Here is a 16,078-nt window from a genome sequence, read left to right as displayed (position 1 = left end):
CGTCGTCTTGTCTTTCTTCAGATGTTTCAAATTATATAAATTTTTTTTTATTTTAATATTACATATATTAAAATTAATTTTTTAAAATTTCTTAAAAATTTAAGAAAACCAATATTTTGAAATAGAAGAAATATAATATAATTTAATTTAATATGTGCTTATCCGTACTAACGTAATGCTATAATGCAGGCCCGTAGAGCCCAAGATTATTGGGCCAATCCAAACCCATTGTAAAAACTTAAAAACAAAGTAGAAATGAAAAATTATTGGGCCAATTTGGCCGAAAACGTTATCGGGTCAGCCCATTTTGTACTACTGAACAGCGTTACCATATTTCAGGGCCTTCAAAATAAGGAATCCAAATGAGTATTTTATAATTAAAAATCTTGCAATACCCAACTCGCTAATATCTTATTTTCTAATTAGGTTAATAAAATTATTATTTGTTATGGAGTCAAGTGGAGTTCCACTAATTATTAAAAAATATTTATTATTTGAATTTGATATAAATAATAAATTTATATATTATTTTTTATTTATAAATTATTTATAATTAATATAATATTTATTAAAATTTATTTATTATTAAATTTTAATTTATTTTTTATAAGTGAATTTTAATTTATTATATAGAAAAATTGATTTTGATTTTATTTTTATTTCGGAATTTTGTGATAAATGTTAATTAATAACTGAATTCGAATATTAAGTTTTAATTTTAATTCGGGGTTCAAATAGAGTATAAATAAATTAAAATTAGGTTTCCGCTTGGGTACTTCGAAAACCCTAGTTTTGTAATCCAACGGCCGTTATAAATGGAAGAAAGCTAATCGTAGCTGTAGAGTTCTTATCTAATATTCTATAAATGCCTAGCCACACAAATCTAGGGTTTATAAGCAAAAGCGTAAAACAATAGCCCCTGTGGAGCTTGTCTCATTTTCCGTCAGCTCTTTTAGATCTCGAGGTATTATCGTTCAATTGTTTCATTGCGAATTCCGTCTTAAGTATTTGAATCCAATTGATGATTGTATTCGTTAGTTCTACGCGAATTTCTGGTGTTTTTGTCTTTTTGTTTTTAAAGCCCTTGGTGTATGGAAACATATTGATGTAGCTTCAGTTTCTGGCGATGATTGAGATGGATTTGCTCATGAAAAGACAAGGTTGGAAAAAATCAAGGCTGGTGTCTCGAAAAGGGCTCTCTCCGCCAAAACCCTAAGAAAAGGAGGGGTTTTTGGAAAGAAATACCAGAGGAGCCCGAGAATTGGCGTACTTAGTGTTATGCCATAGGCCTTTGGTCGTGGGTTTCCATTTCTTTTCAATTCGCTAGATCTGATGATCTTCATATGTTTCTACATCAAGAGTTAAACTTTTTTTTAACTGTTTTAATTTTACAATTAGCTCACTGATTCAAGTTCTTTAATTTTTTATGTTGGTTGAAACAATTCTATCCTGATTTGAAACTTAAGATGAGCTGATTTAGCTGAAGTAAAACATTTTGTCGCTTGATCAAATGGTCTGCTAGTTAAAGATTCCTTTTTGTTCCTTATTTTGCTTGTGCTGTTAGCTTGAATTGTTTGTTAGTCGTTTTTTCCAGATCTTTATGATGCTTTGAGTAATTCTGTACTGATTGAAATCTCCAGATGCCCAATTTAGGATCTATATTGTTGTCTCTCTTTTGATGTGATTCAATGTTATTACCCTTAATTTAATTGTTTGGTTTGTCTATATTTTTCACAAATATTTCCCACTTCCTTTATCATGCATTTGCCTTAGTTTAGGGTTCTCTTTGGAGGTTTGAATCCATTATCCTAATGCCTCAGTTAAAAATGGGATTGAGTTTTGTGAAATTTTGCAGAGTATTTATTGTTGAAGAAACATGTCTCATCGCAAGTTTGAGCATCCAAGGCATGGCTCTTTGGGGTTTCTCCCAAGGAAAAGAGCCTCTCGCCACAGAGGAAAAGGTTTCTTTTTTTTAATTACGCCCCTTAAATATTTTGTAATTAGTAACTGGTGATGTTTATTTGTCATATTGTTAGTCATTATTTGCTGATTTTCTTGTTATTCAAAATGCTTTATTGCATTTAAGTAATCATACTGATGCAGAATGGCTGGCTCAATTGAACCCAGTTTGGTTTAATAGTTTCTGTTATAATTTGTTACCAATCCATGAGGTTGTAATTGCTAACGCTGTCCCTTTTCTTAACTTGGACAGTTTGTCACTTAATAGGCTAACATGTTTAGTTTGTCACGTTTTAACATGTTCAGCATGCATCGAAGTTCCTACTGTAGTTGTGTTTAACCAATGTGTTCCTGATTTTTGTTTCTTCTTTCATTTGTGTTCAGTGAAGGCTTTCCCAAAAGATGATCCTACCAAGCCATGCAGATTAACTGCATTCCTGGGATATAAAGCTGGAATGACCCATATTGTGAGGGAAGTCGAAAAGCCTGGATCAAGTATGCTTTTGTTCCTCTGACCCATATTTGGTTAATTGTGAAATAATAAATAGTCTGTTTCTGATCTACTTGGTTTAAGAAATGATACACTACGTGCTCTTTATGTGCTGCATTCTATGGTCTATTTTCTTCCTTGTTTAGGTAGATAGTTTAATGTTTTTAATTTTTATGTTCCTTGCTTTCAGAGCTTCACAAGAAGGAGACCTGTGAAGCAGTTACTATCATCGAGACTCCACCCTTGGTTGTTGTTGGAGTTGTTGGATATGTCAAAACACCCCGTGGTCTTCGTACTTTGGGCACTGTGTGGGCTCAGCATCTGAATGAAGAGGTGAAACGGAGATTCTACAAGCACTGGTGCAAGTCTAAGAAGAAGGCTTTCACCAAGTACTCAAAGAAGTTTGAAACTGAAGATGGTAAAAAAGATATTCAGTTGCAGCTGGAAAAATTGAAAAAATATTGTACTGTAATTCGTGTTTTGGCACACACCCAGGTATGTTCCCCTGGAATATTTCTATTCTATGTTTTAGTCGCGATTCTTGATATTTGAATGCTTTAACCAATATGTTTCTCTGACTTCTTTGGTGTCTTCAATTTTTCCTTTCTGTAGATAAGGAAAATGAAGGGTTTGAAGCAGAAGAAGGCCCATCTAATGGAGATTCAAGTCAATGGTGGGAATATTGCTCAAAAAGTTGACTTTGCTTACAGTTTCTTTGAGAAACAAATTCCGGTTGATACGGTGTTCCAGAAAGATGAGATGATCGATATTATTGGGGTGACCAAGGGTAAAGGGTACGAAGGTGTTGTGACCAGATGGGGTGTGACACGTCTCCCCCGTAAGACCCATCGTGGGCTGCGCAAGGTTGCTTGTATCGGTGCATGGCATCCAGCTAGGGTTTCATTTACTGTTGCCAGGGCTGGCCAAAATGGCTACCATCACCGTACTGAGATGAATAAGAAAGTCTACAAGCTTGGGAAGGCTGACCAAGAGTCACATTCTGCCATGACTGACTATGACAGGTTAGCCAAGAGTCCTCTAGACAGCTTGCTTTATAATATTCTATGGTAAATTATTGTAAGTGAGACACGTTTAAATCTTTGCCTTGTCACCAATTTTCCAGGACTGAGAAAGACATTACCCCGATGGGTGGATTCCCCCATTATGGTGTGGTGAAAGAGGATTATGTGCTGATCAAAGGCTGCTGTGTTGGGCCAAAAAAACGTGTCGTGACTTTGAGGCAATCCCTGTTGCATCAAACTTCTAGGGTTGCCCTCGAGGAGATCAAGCTCAAGTTCATCGATACATCATCCAAGTTTGGACATGGTCGCTTCCAGACAACACAGGAAAAGGCCAAGTTCTACGGGAAGCTCAAGGCTTGACAGGCTTAGTGAAGGAGGAATCATCTTTTATATTTGTTTTATTTTTTCTTTTGGTACAATCTTGTACTTAGTTTCCAGCAAATTTCAATTTTGTTTGACTGGGTAACAATTTAATGTTGTAGTTTCGGACCTTAAGTTTGACAATATTTTTCTTTATTTATAATCAGTTGCAGAATTTGGTTCCCAATTTATATGCCCTCATTGTATGTAGTACTTTTTTTTTTTGCCAAGTTAGATGTTATAATGTAGTTTGGGGTTTGCATCTAGCAAAATTTTCGCTTCGAGCCTAGTCATCCTTAAGTCTGTCTGCTGACAGATCAAATAGCCAAATTGGTTGACTTCGCTAGTAAATTCCATTGAACCAGTACTATTTCTCATGCCTTGATAAGCCTTAGGGCCCATGTCGTTGCATTGCAGCAACTGATGGGGACCTGAGCCATGCTAGCCAAAAGGAGCCGCACCCAAATTCCTATTATGTTAATTTCGTAACTAGGTCTTAGTCTCTCTTCATTTGCACATGAAGACGCAAACAATAATAGTAATCCATTATCCTTTTGAATCTGTATCGGGTTCAGCCATGGTATCATTCCTACACGCACAGTAAGAGAGAGAGAGAGAGAGAGAGAGAGAGAGAAAAGGGTTGCACATGGAAACAAGTGGGAGTTCAGTGGTGAATGAGCCAAAAGAAAGAAAAAATAAAAAGCAAAAAGCGACGAGTCTGACAAAGATCAAAGAAGTGAATCATAGACTAATATAAAACAAAGCCTCCGCTACCTATGGGAATTAACACATGGAATATCAATCTTTGCTTTAAGTTTGTTTTTGCTTACGAGACTCCAAAGGCAAAATCTCTTTGGTAAATTGTTGGGAAAGGAAAAGGTTGCTTGAGTCAGGGATTTGGTTGTGAAAAAGAAGGGAAAAAAGATAAAGGAGAAGAAATATATGCTTGAAACCTGTTTTTATGTTTTTCAAAATCTGCTTTATTGTGCTTTCTTATCATGGGACCCTATCTCTTTTAGAAATATGTCTTACATGGAAATGGGAAACAATCATCTTTTCCTTGAAATGACCTTTGTGCACGAATTGGCCTTGTTTAATTAGTCAAAACTGAATAATAAAAGCATGCATTCCGATTCCTATGTAGTTGAATCAATTTTTATCTACAAACCCAGGCAGGAAAACATGGTGATTCTTGCTTTGGAATGGATATTTGTTCCCCACTACCCTCTCTCCTCCATGGATGACTAGCAGGTTGAACATAAATATGTTCCTGTTCAGTTTTTCTGCTTATATTGTCTAGGAATGTAACTTGGCTTAAATTCAAAACTTTGGGAATTCATTTTTTTTTTATTTTTTGGGATAGGTCTAGATAGGCTTTCACATCACTCTCAGACATTTTGATTATCTTGTTGACAAAGGGGCTTACTCAATGCTATCTTAGGTGAAAGGGGAGAACCTCTTTCTTTCTCAGGAGGGGGGGTCCTTTTCATAATTTATGCTGTAATTATTGCTTCATATTTCTTTTCTAGAATATAGCACATGAATTCTTGGCTTTATGGAAATCCTTGTCTGTGAGAGCGGGAAAGAGACGGAGCAATGTTTTGGTCTGTTCAACAAAGATACAAACTAATAGCAGTACTGGCATAGTTTTTAAGATTGGATGCTTGGAATTTTATTGTTTAAAAACAATGAAAAACTTTGCCAAAATAATAGAGTTCATTGGCTTTAGTCTTTCTGACAAAAGTCCTGGGGTTATGGGGTTCCTCTTACCAGGTTACTTTAACAAAATATATGAGGATATGAGGAATAATTGTGGTCTACATCACCCCCTTTTCTAGCTCTTTCCTTTTGCCCACAGACCCTTTCTTTCTTCTCTTGAATCATGACATTTCTGGTACTGCATAGCTGTAAGGTATCCAACATGTTCTCTCTCTCTCTCTCTCTCTCTCACACACACACACACGCAGACACACCTACACCTCTTTTTCTCTTAAGTATTCAATTCTATCCTATTATTGTTTTGTGTTTGCTTTGATCACATGCTGATTCAATACCTGAGTTAACTATTCAAAAATCTTATGTATATAACATATAGTTGAACCTTGGTGAGCAGCCTTTTTCACTTATTTCAGTTTTAAAGTATTCTCTCCAGCAGCTTTATCTTTTGTTTCTTTCTTTCTTTCTCTGATTTAGTGGAAGATTATGTGAGATTTTGCCATCTTTCCCATGATTACATCTGAATGGTAATGTTGGCAAATTGAATCAGGTCAGACATTAATGATATCTACAAGACCTTTAACCCCCTTTAATCCAGGTGCTCATGGATATAGGTTTTAGCAATAAGTAACTCTCATTAACTCTTCTAACTTTCCAGCCTACCTCGTGTAATCCCTCCAAAATATGATGTACTGATTCTTAATGATAGTTATAATCATCTTTCATATGAAAAAAAATTTGCTGAAACAGTTAGTGGAAATAATTATATCTTTTGAAAATTTTTACCTTGAAATGCAGTGAATAATTATAAGTATTGGATTGTTTGAGGAATGATTAACTTGTCACCCTCCCTGGGTTAAGGGGTGGGAGGTGTGGTGGTTTGAGCTATGAATTCAGAATTCCCACCTGAATATATATAAATTTCAGTAATTAAAAAAGTGACAAGCTTTAAAAAGAACCAATAGGCCACTCTTTTCTTTTTTAAGTTTATTTTCAGCTCTCTCCAGACAGGAAGGCCCATGCTTTTGATTTCCTTTAGGTTTGCTTCTTCAGACAAGGTATAGTATTCATTAAGTTAGGCATCAGGATCATGTAACATCAAAGACATCAAAAGAAAAGTGCACTGCTGGGATTATCATATAACTTTGTCTTTACATTTTCAATTGGGATATAAAGCTAGCTGGTCTGAGCTCCTTTCTTTTAAATAATTCATTAAGAAAGTGGGGGTGTCCTGTTTTTCCAGGGCAGTTAGAGCTATAGGATTCGGAGGACTAAAGATAGCGTTTGCTCCTAGTTCCCAGGACCATTTAATCCAAGGCTAGCTTCCCATCTCTATTTTAAGAACAGGTTGGTTTACATGTCTTCATGCTACCAAGAATTCACTTGCAACATTGAAAATCTGCTGCCTCAATATCTTTTTTTTTTTTTTTCCTCTCTTGGTGAGTATTGATCAGTTTGCTTTCATTCGGTAAAGATGCCACTGCAATTCCAGTCACTGCTGCTGAAGAATTAATAAACTTAGATCACGATATGTGCTCTGCAACTTTGGGTCGATGTCCTTTGTTCAGTTTTTTCATTCATAAAATTATGATTTCTTCCAGATTAGGAAGAATTCAGTTTGTCTTTCTGATTTCTGGACAGGAATCCTCTTGCATGAAAACTGTCTTGGCAATTTTGCATGAAAATATTCTACCTTCTGAGTGTGTTCATCAGCCATGTAGATATCTCTCTTCTCTCTCTTAAGTGAAGAAACTACTGCAGCTAACCAGGACTTGATTCTGTGGCACCCTTTTTTTTTTTTTGGCCATTTTTCTACGGCAGCCCGAAAGTTCCATGCCCGTCTCTTTTGCCACACACAATGGCTGAAATATCCTGAAAAATGACTTTCCTTTCCTTTCTTTTCTTTTCCTTCTCCCGAAACTTGAAAATAATTCCTATCATATCTTCACTCATCAACAAAAAGTAATTTGTGTCCTGTAAGGGAAAATATAAAAAATGTGGGTCAGCTATTGAGAGTTGAGGAGACCCTTTTTCTTTTATGGCCCCTTAGAACTATTGTCCATTGTTATATCCATACTTTTTCATGTAAAATTAGTGCATTTCTTGAGCATTTCTGCTCTCAGGAAATAGGGTTCTTCAATACAACTGATATCATGATTCATGACACTGTTATTGGCAACACCCTCTCCTCTTATTAGTTCACTTTCGGATTTCTCCAAGTTTTCAAATTACCAATTTCATCAGTTTTTGAATGAGACTATAGTTCCTGGTACTGAATGCCTTTCTTTATGTGATTAACCACTGTATTGACAATTTTTCGCAGGAGACCATTTTGCCTTTGAAATATGTTGTATCGTTAGTGTTTCTTGATTGAAAAATCTGCCCATTTTCTGTGCATTAGAGTGTTGATGATTACCTTTGTCAAATTTTTTCCAGGGACCATGACAAACTCATGAATGAGGAAAGGCGTTTTCTGAGAACAACAACCTGCAGCCACCTCTTAAACTCGGCTTTAAGCATGTTTTGATCATTCAACGACCATTTGTTCCTACGAGAAGGATTATTACCAGCCTTTCTGAAACAACTATGAATGAGTTTGGTACTGAGAGATCAAGGCCATGGAACATATACACAAGTTCAGATCCGAGTCCATCTCAAGCAGTAGTCGATAGGGAAACTCCCTGGAAAAGCTTCGGGGCGTCCATGAATGCCATTTCTTTCGGCTTTGTTGCTACAGCCATCTTGATATCAATGTTTCTTATCATGGCTATCTTTGAACACCTTTTTCGGCCGAATCCTGGCTTTTCTTCACCTGATCAAGTTACTGAGTCTGGAGAAGGAGCAGAGAAACTGGGGAATCCACACAGAGTAAGTTTCTAGTTCATTAGGGCCGCTAACTTAAACCCTGAATTTTTTCTTGTGGTGTTCTTTTGATTGTTTGCACTATCTACATACTCTTCTGGCGGCAACCTTTCAGAAAAAGAAACCTCAGACAGATACTAAATCATGAATTTCGGATGGAAAACCCTTTCTCATTCAGCAATGATTTTGCCAATTTCTCTCACTGTTATCTACTAGCAGAATAATTAGGAGAACCACATCACAGAAATGTAGCCTGTTTCTGCTGAGGATATGTCTGTAATATTTAACTAATTCTAATCACTTATGTATATAATTCTGCTTATGAAGATCATTTCGATTTACGAAATATGCTTATTTCCATCCATTATTGGAACTGATCTTTGATGTTATGTTCTGATGGCAGGTATCGACATCATATGCATCTGATTTCTCAGTAGTGATGCCAGGAGAGCAATACCCTACCTACATTGCTCAACCTGCTCCCCTCCCTTGCTCAAGGGAAGGCATCTATTGGCCCTCCCATGAACATAATTTTGTATTTCCTTAAGCGTGTAGTCATACATCAAACTGAAAGCATCATCCTATGTATATTTTATCAACAATCAACCTTCCTCCTTTCTGATACTCCATTATCCAATGAAATATTGTTATCTTGAAGCCGGTCTGCCGAAGAAACTACTTTTGTGCAGGATGTAGTACTTCAGCGGCTTAATGAGGTCCAAAATCGATAGTCAGATAATGCCTCAACAAGTCTATTTTTGATTTGGCAAATGACCAATTCGAAAGGTCAATATTCCTATGTTTTCCTCGAGTTCTTTGTTAAACTGATTCTTTAGCAGTAAACCATTAAGTTTATGCTTGCATGGAAGTCACTTCAACTGTCAAAAGATTGTTTGTGACTGAATTTGAGCTATCAAAACTTTTGCATTAACTTGTATAGAAAAGAAAGCAAGTTCCTAGTATCACCAATCTTACGTCAGTAAGAGATGATATGTATTTTAGATATAAAAAACTTTTTTTTTGTTTAATAGACATTTTTTAGATTAGACACGTGGACTTGCAACAAAAATAAAAAATACTAAGATTGAAAGACTCGAATCAAAGAGGGATTCTCTCCCCTTTGAGTGAAAGGAACCAGTGCAACAAGTACTGAAGACATAAACCTGTAACACCTAAGACCATTCATGACACTCCAGTCCATGTTGCATTGAATAGATTTTAAAGGGGTTTTCAAATGAAAAAACTTAAAACTCCGTATCGTTAATACTTTCATTATTGGCTTTCTACACTTTCTTTGTAAAAATTGAATTAAAAACCAAAAACAAAAAAGACCCTAATGAAAAACAAAATTTCAAGTGGAAAAATGGGATATATGGATGTAACCTGATTATGTTTTGTACAGTTGAGTTAATCAGTGAGACTGCCGACCTCCCAGAATCAAGCCCATCTCAATCTTTTTCTAAAACAATAGGAAGAGTTACTCATGAAGCTAGTGCAAATCAGCAGATTAACTACTTGTTGCGCAGACAGCTATAATGTAAAAGGGACATTACATACAAAGAAAAGCCCTTCCAAATCGAGCATCAAACAGAGCAGAGGATGCCTTATGAACCTTAAAGCTCATTGCACATTGCCACTTGACGAATTGATATTAGAAACAAAGGGAAAAAAATATTACATTACAGGATTAAATTTGTAATGAATGATACAATGAAACAGCCAAACCACCATCTCCAACACACCCTATCCTATCCCCTCAGCTCTTTAACCTCCCTTTCCCTTCACTCATCCCCAAGAAGTTTACCAGTGTAAACTGTTCGGTTCATACTCCTTTCTGTTTTTCTTTCTTTCCTCTTTTTTGGATTCTCTGATCTTCGGTAACTGTTTCCTATTTGTATTTGTTTCCATGATGGGCAAAGAGAAACAGGGAAGCAAAATATGTAATGACAGAAATCTGCTAGTGCTCCTCTATCCCTTCTTCATCAGGCATTATTGCAGTCAATAAAGAATACTTAACCCGGAGAGAGATCCTTCCCTTCTCAACAAGTAATCTTGCCCCAGAAACGACCCAATATCCAGGAATTTCTTGCGGCCCTCTTGTCATCTCTGTTGTATCAACAAATTTCAAAAGCTTGGGGGCTTGCACAGGCACAGGAGGACCTCCAGGATAAACAGCAGAATTTATATTCACGTCAGCTGGCCTTGGAGGTGGCTTCTGTACTGTTGTGAAGTGATGACTGATTAGTGTGGATATGAGTCCTGACTTGGGTGCCAACCCAGGTGATCCATCCCATTCTGGATGCTTAACAGACATAGCTCCCAAGACAGTTGAGAAGCGTAGCCGTAGAAAGAGAATATTTTTAAAACCATGATTCTCAACCTGCAATTGGGCTCCAGTTACTATGGAAAGATCCTCATCAGACTCAACAGGGGCAGTGCATACATGAGAGTAGTTCTTCCAATAAACTTTCTCATAGTAATTACGATCATGAGACTTTTGGCAGAAGTTCCCATTTGGATCATCTACAAGTTGGAAGATTTTTGGAAGGGAGGAAAGGTGCTGTAAGTGGATGGCCAAGCGGTTGCTCCTTTTTCCTTCTAGATAAAGTCGGAGGCCAGTCACTGGCCTTTTACCCACATCAACCTGTCATGAAATTATATAACCAGAAATTAGCTATAGCTATAGCTATAACCAGAAATTATATAAGACTTCACCAAAACAGGCTGCCGCTTCAATGATTCAAGAGTTAACATCAGTTTGCACCTTTATATCGACACTATGTCACAAAGTCAAACTGCGCTCTCTTCAGGAGAACTAAAGAAGACAAAGTCTTATATAAAGTACCACCGATATGAGTTCCCTAGAAGCATTTTCTTTGATATATCTAGAGAATTAAATCTAGTCAAATCACAAAATGCTATTTCCTTTTCAACATACAGTCATCATGGCACAAAATTTTTAAATTTAAAATGCTGAAGAGATACTAGTGATCATCTATAAATCCAACACCAGTACATCAGCATGAGATGAAGTTTATCTAGCCAAGGACAATAAGAACTACTCACATACATGGATGAAACCTACATGGTTAAATACTCCGTGCATACAACAAAAGGGACAGAAAAATTTCAATGTGAGAAGATGCTTTACCGGTGTAGTGTTCACAAAAAGCTTGGGCCCCATGAAGCTGAATTGCAAAGATGCAGTACTTTGTTGCTTTCGTTGTGGACCAAGAGGAAGTTCACTGAAAACCGGTGCCCACTGTCTTGGAAGCTGAAACTCCAAAAACTGGTGGAGTTCTTCAATTGGTGGTTTATCTGTAAGAGCAATAGCTTATGGATGAAATATGTGTAGACTGTTTGCTATAATAACAAAGAGGTATTATTTGCAGCAGTAAGCAAATGAAGGAAAAAGAAGTCAATCAGAAGCACCATTGTGGGCCAAAAGTTTGTTCTCATTGATTTGTGACACATCTAGTTGAGGATTAAGTTGATGCACTGTGGTACTTACTGACAACTAACGGTTATTTAACAAAGGTTTCAACCAAAATAAGCTCCTAACTCTTCTGTTTCATTGCCTCAGATTTCATAACAATAAGATGGTTAGTGGATTTATGGTATTTTACATTTAATATTTAAAAGAAATTTCAAAAACAAAAATCTGAAGCATACTTCTTCCAGAAAATAATAAATGAATTCTATGTTTTAGAAAATAAGATACAATAATTTGATCTAATTAGTAGCAGAAAACCAAATGCTTAGGTACACAAAAAAATAGGCCTTGCTTACATCGCAAATACAGATTGATGGCATGGCTCAGAAATCCACTACCCGGGACTCCATTCAATAGAGAAGTAATTGGGATACAGGACATTGAGATCACATCAGGCTCTAACTGAACTGTTTGTAACCAGTCATTATGAGATAGGTTTCTATTATCACTTCCACCTCTCCTTTTGTAAATGCTTATAATATCCTGCAATTTTGAGGGAATTAATAACAACATTGACATTGGGAAAAGAATTTAACCCTTTATCAAGGGACGTTAACTAATAAGCTAACAACACCATATGAAAGTCAGAACACAAACCTCTTTATGTGCATATGAACTTGACGGACTGTTATGTGCAAACCTTAGCCGCTGCTCCCTGATTTCAAACTGAAACAGAAATGATTAGATAAGATACCTCAGAAGATATCATAAATAATACTAATAAGTTCGTACCCCATTGTAAAAGAATATTGAACTAGGAATATTGATTTCATTCCATCCAAGAAATGAGATTTATCAAGATATACAACTATAGATTTGAAGAATAGCATTGACAGTTCTATTACAAACCTTGTCACTCTGGAAATCTTGCTCAGACGCCACGGTATAATGTCCATTGGCATCTAAAAACCTCTTATCAGCCATATCCTTCAATCTTTTCTGGATATCAGCAGGTTGAAGATTAGAGGAATGCTGCTGTTTTATGTAAATAACATCCTTCCCTCCCATCTTCACACCAACAATAATATGGGTGCCATAAGTGTCAATAAACCTGGGATGTCATCAACATTATATAACAGACGTCAAATACTATACAGCAGAAAGTAATGATCTTTAAATAAAACAGGCAGTGCGCATCAGAAGATTTGTAACCAACCAACACTACAGCATTCTACTTATTTTCATCAGGAATATACATGCTGAACCAGTGTAAGAAAATTATTAAAAAGTTGATCATTGGATAAGTCTCCATGAGATAGCAGAATTCACAGAGGGAGAGAGAAATGAGCAAGGGCTGAGGCACAATTTGTTAAATAAGCAAGAAAATGCCTCCTAGATGCCAGGGTGTTATTTAAGGACTTCATCACCAGAATACAAAGACCAAATTTATGCAGAAATTCACCTTGCCAATGCTGCAGGTTCCCATGTAGATGGGACTGCTTTCTTGACATGATCTCGTAGCACCATCTGAGATTTCTCCAGTGCAACTGAGTAGAGAGTGATGAACACTCCATCAAAAGCAAGCGTCTTAGTATTGGCAGCATCTTTTTGCCAATAACCAGAGAACTCAAACATGGAATTGAAGAGGCCTGAAGGTATTTTTCCAGTCAAAGATATTTCTTGGTTGAACTGCTCTGACATCTGGAGAAAATAGAAGAAAATAATGAGAAGAAGCAGACTCTCAAGACAAACAAAAAATAATAATAAACACAATCAAATCTCAAACATGACTAGCATTTGTCATATATCTTTCATGGGATTTGACTCATGCCACAACCATCCAAATACTAGTACATATATGGACATCAATAATATCACCTAGACAGCTACCGAGCAGGTAGCATGTAGTTTTTCAGTTTGAACAAACTACTTTGTGAGGGACAAAAAAAATAGAAGCCGAATATATTGATCAGATAGCATTGAACAGACAATAAATTATTACCTGTTGGAAGGAGAGGACATCCGACCTGAATCGTGTACGCTCCCCTTTATCGCATTTTATTGATTTGGACACGTTAGGTATTGAAATTCCACCAGGCAAAACAATGTCACGGCCTCCGTCTTCATCAATCTCAATAAGACATGAATTTTTTGAATCCCGTTTACAGTACTTCAGCCTAAGATCCATTCCGATATCATACCCACATCCAATGGACCCAATGGCAATCTCAGCTGCCTTTGGAGCTGGCATCCTAAGCGCCATTGCTCAGCGCATCACTCTTTCTTACCAAAAATTGGAACCAAATTCTGCACGTGATCAAATTATTCAAAATAAACAAATTTTAGTCCATGTCAAGCAGCAGTTTTCAATCATTTCCATAAATAAACCTAATCCAAAGTCTACAAATAGCTCAACTTGTCAAAGCTGGGGAACGACCATCATATGCAATTTTTTGTTTAAAAAAAGCATATTTTACCGAACAGAGTAGATCAGAAGTCTATAAATAACTCAAAAATTCATATTCATATCAAATGAGACCAAATTTCATACTTTTTTTCCAGAAACAAGCAGAACTCCAACCAATCTAGCTCAAATTTTCAAGAAATTCAAACAATTTTCAAAACTTAACATTCAAAACCCAAATATAGTTCAAATTCACCAAAATATCCCTAAATTCATGAAAAAAAAAAACTAGATCCAAAAACTGCAGACAGGCTAAAAAGCAAAGAAAGTTAGCTTAGACTAGTCAAAGAAAAAAAAGAGTTGTACATTTTACGCGGTCCAAGAACTAAAGTGGAAATCTTTGGTGGGGGTTTTTTGAGCAGATTTTATGCTCAAAAAAACCAATCGAAGCGAAGCTCACGCAATTTGAAGCCCTAAAATGTCAATCCCTTTGTTCGATTTCGACGCTTTTCCCACACCAAACCGCGAGATTATCACGTTGGGAAAATTCCAAGAACAAAACCCAAACTTTAAATAAACGAAAGATTTGGTCTTTGATGGAGAAACTTAGACAACGGAGAAATAAAATAAAATAAATTAAGAGAGAAAGAGAGAGTGAGAGAAACCCTAAGAAGGGGGAGAGTTGAGAGAGACGGAAGTAGTAAAAATGGGTTTGACTGAAATGAGAGATTCTATTGACATGTGAGACTCAGACGCTTAACTGGGAGCTTTATGGGGAGATGCAGGAACGGAGAGTCAAAGTGGAGCTTTCAACGTTGAGGTTCTTCTAACTTCACAGCCTGTTACTCTACTTTTCTCCACCGCCAATCTTTGCTCCATCAAATTTCTTATTTTAATTATCTTTCCATAATTAAACATTTAGATTTGGATTTAAAATTATCTATCATGTTCTAAACTGCCAACTTATTTAAGACACGAAATTATCTTTTCTTAAAAAATATTATAACTGTTTAACTTTCATATGACACACGTTTAAATTAAAATGTAAAACGTGTAATAATTACGCATGTATTTAAAATTTTAATTTATTTAATTAATTATGTTTAATTTATAGTTATTTGTTTAATCATTAATATTTAAATATCCAATTATTTTGATAATAATTTATCAAGCACAACACATACTTTAAATAACCACAAGCATAATACATGCTGACAGCAAATAGTACTACTTCTATTTAAAGCTATGAATTAAATTATATTAGAATTTTTCAACTTGATTGTCGTTGGCCTATCTATTTTTAGAAACCAAAAGGAAGTTCATAATAGGCTCAAAAATAAATTGCAAATTAGTATTTGATTAATGATGGGTTATTGTTGTAATTATGTAATATTATGGCAATCAAAATCATTAGAGGAATGATTAGTTTTAATTCTCAAACTAAATATAAAAGTTGTAGTGGCTTCAATTACTACAAATCTGTGGTCTTAAATGGAATGTCTGCCCTCTTGATTAGGTAAGAAATTAATTGCACAAATAGGCTTAGAGGAATTTTATGATGGAAAGAGAGACCCACAAGCCCATAATTTCTCAAGCTTTGTCTTATATCTACAAAAATTCATCAATTCCCCTCCATTTACAGTGGTTTTTCAGTGTAAATAATAGTAATCAAGCCCATAATTCCATATTGAACTGCATGAACTTTGATCTATAGAGTTTATAATTCCTTCCTTTTTTTTTGTAAAAAATAATAAAAAAAACATCAACCATGAAAAATAGTTGCATGACCCGGAAAGAAGAACAAAAATTTCAACTGAAAGAATGGGATATGT

General features: G+C 35.8%; 3 protein-coding genes across 7 annotated transcripts; 2 read left to right on the top strand and 1 right to left on the bottom strand.

The window, feature by feature from the left end:
* Positions 1–807: 807 nt before the first annotated feature.
* Positions 808–4,022, top strand: LOC110417726 (large ribosomal subunit protein uL3y). Its single transcript, XM_021430206.2, has 6 exons — positions 808–964; positions 1,856–1,961; positions 2,344–2,454; positions 2,640–2,944; positions 3,062–3,471; positions 3,573–4,022. Exons 2-6 carry the CDS (start codon positions 1,877–1,879, stop codon positions 3,829–3,831), a joined length of 1,170 nt encoding a protein of 389 aa, XP_021285881.1. The 5' UTR covers positions 808–964; positions 1,856–1,876; the 3' UTR covers positions 3,832–4,022.
* Positions 4,023–5,616: 1,594 nt separating this feature from the next.
* On the top strand, positions 5,617–9,363 carry LOC110417836 (uncharacterized). Of its 5 annotated transcripts, XM_021430393.1 has the most exons (4): positions 6,587–6,605; positions 6,791–6,894; positions 7,984–8,415; positions 8,813–9,363. In XM_021430393.1, exons 3-4 carry the CDS (start codon positions 8,134–8,136, stop codon positions 8,954–8,956), a joined length of 426 nt encoding a protein of 141 aa, XP_021286068.1. In that variant the 5' UTR covers positions 6,587–6,605; positions 6,791–6,894; positions 7,984–8,133; the 3' UTR covers positions 8,957–9,363. The 5 variants fall into 5 exon arrangements, with proteins under 5 accessions (XP_021286070.1, XP_021286068.1, XP_021286067.1 ...); XM_021430395.1 differs by lacking the exons at positions 6,587–6,605; positions 6,791–6,894 and adding an exon at positions 5,617–5,743; XM_021430392.2 differs by lacking the exon at positions 6,587–6,605 and having other exon boundaries at positions 6,648–6,894.
* Positions 9,364–9,963: 600 nt separating this feature from the next.
* Positions 9,964–15,052, bottom strand: LOC110417834 (MACPF domain-containing protein At4g24290-like). The gene is made up of 8 exons (XM_021430391.2): positions 14,613–15,052; positions 13,845–14,149; positions 13,305–13,543; positions 12,752–12,953; positions 12,500–12,568; positions 12,199–12,385; positions 11,561–11,727; positions 9,964–11,053 (listed from the first exon to the last, which is right to left on the bottom strand). The coding sequence occupies exons 2-8, from the start codon at positions 14,103–14,105 to the stop codon at positions 10,367–10,369; spliced, it is 1,812 nt and encodes a 603-aa protein (XP_021286066.1). The 5' UTR covers positions 14,106–14,149; positions 14,613–15,052; the 3' UTR covers positions 9,964–10,366.
* Between the last annotated feature and the right edge of the window lie 1,026 nt (positions 15,053–16,078).

This window comes from Theobroma umbraticum, unplaced genomic scaffold (genome assembly GCF_002168275.2).
Source record: "Theobroma umbraticum cultivar Fairchild unplaced genomic scaffold, ASM216827v3 scaffold_50.0, whole genome shotgun sequence".
In the NCBI taxonomy this organism is placed as follows: Eukaryota; Viridiplantae; Streptophyta; class Magnoliopsida; order Malvales; family Malvaceae; genus Theobroma; species Theobroma umbraticum.
Note: the sequence above shows the minus strand (reverse complement) of the source record. Positions and strands in the feature narration are given on the sequence as shown.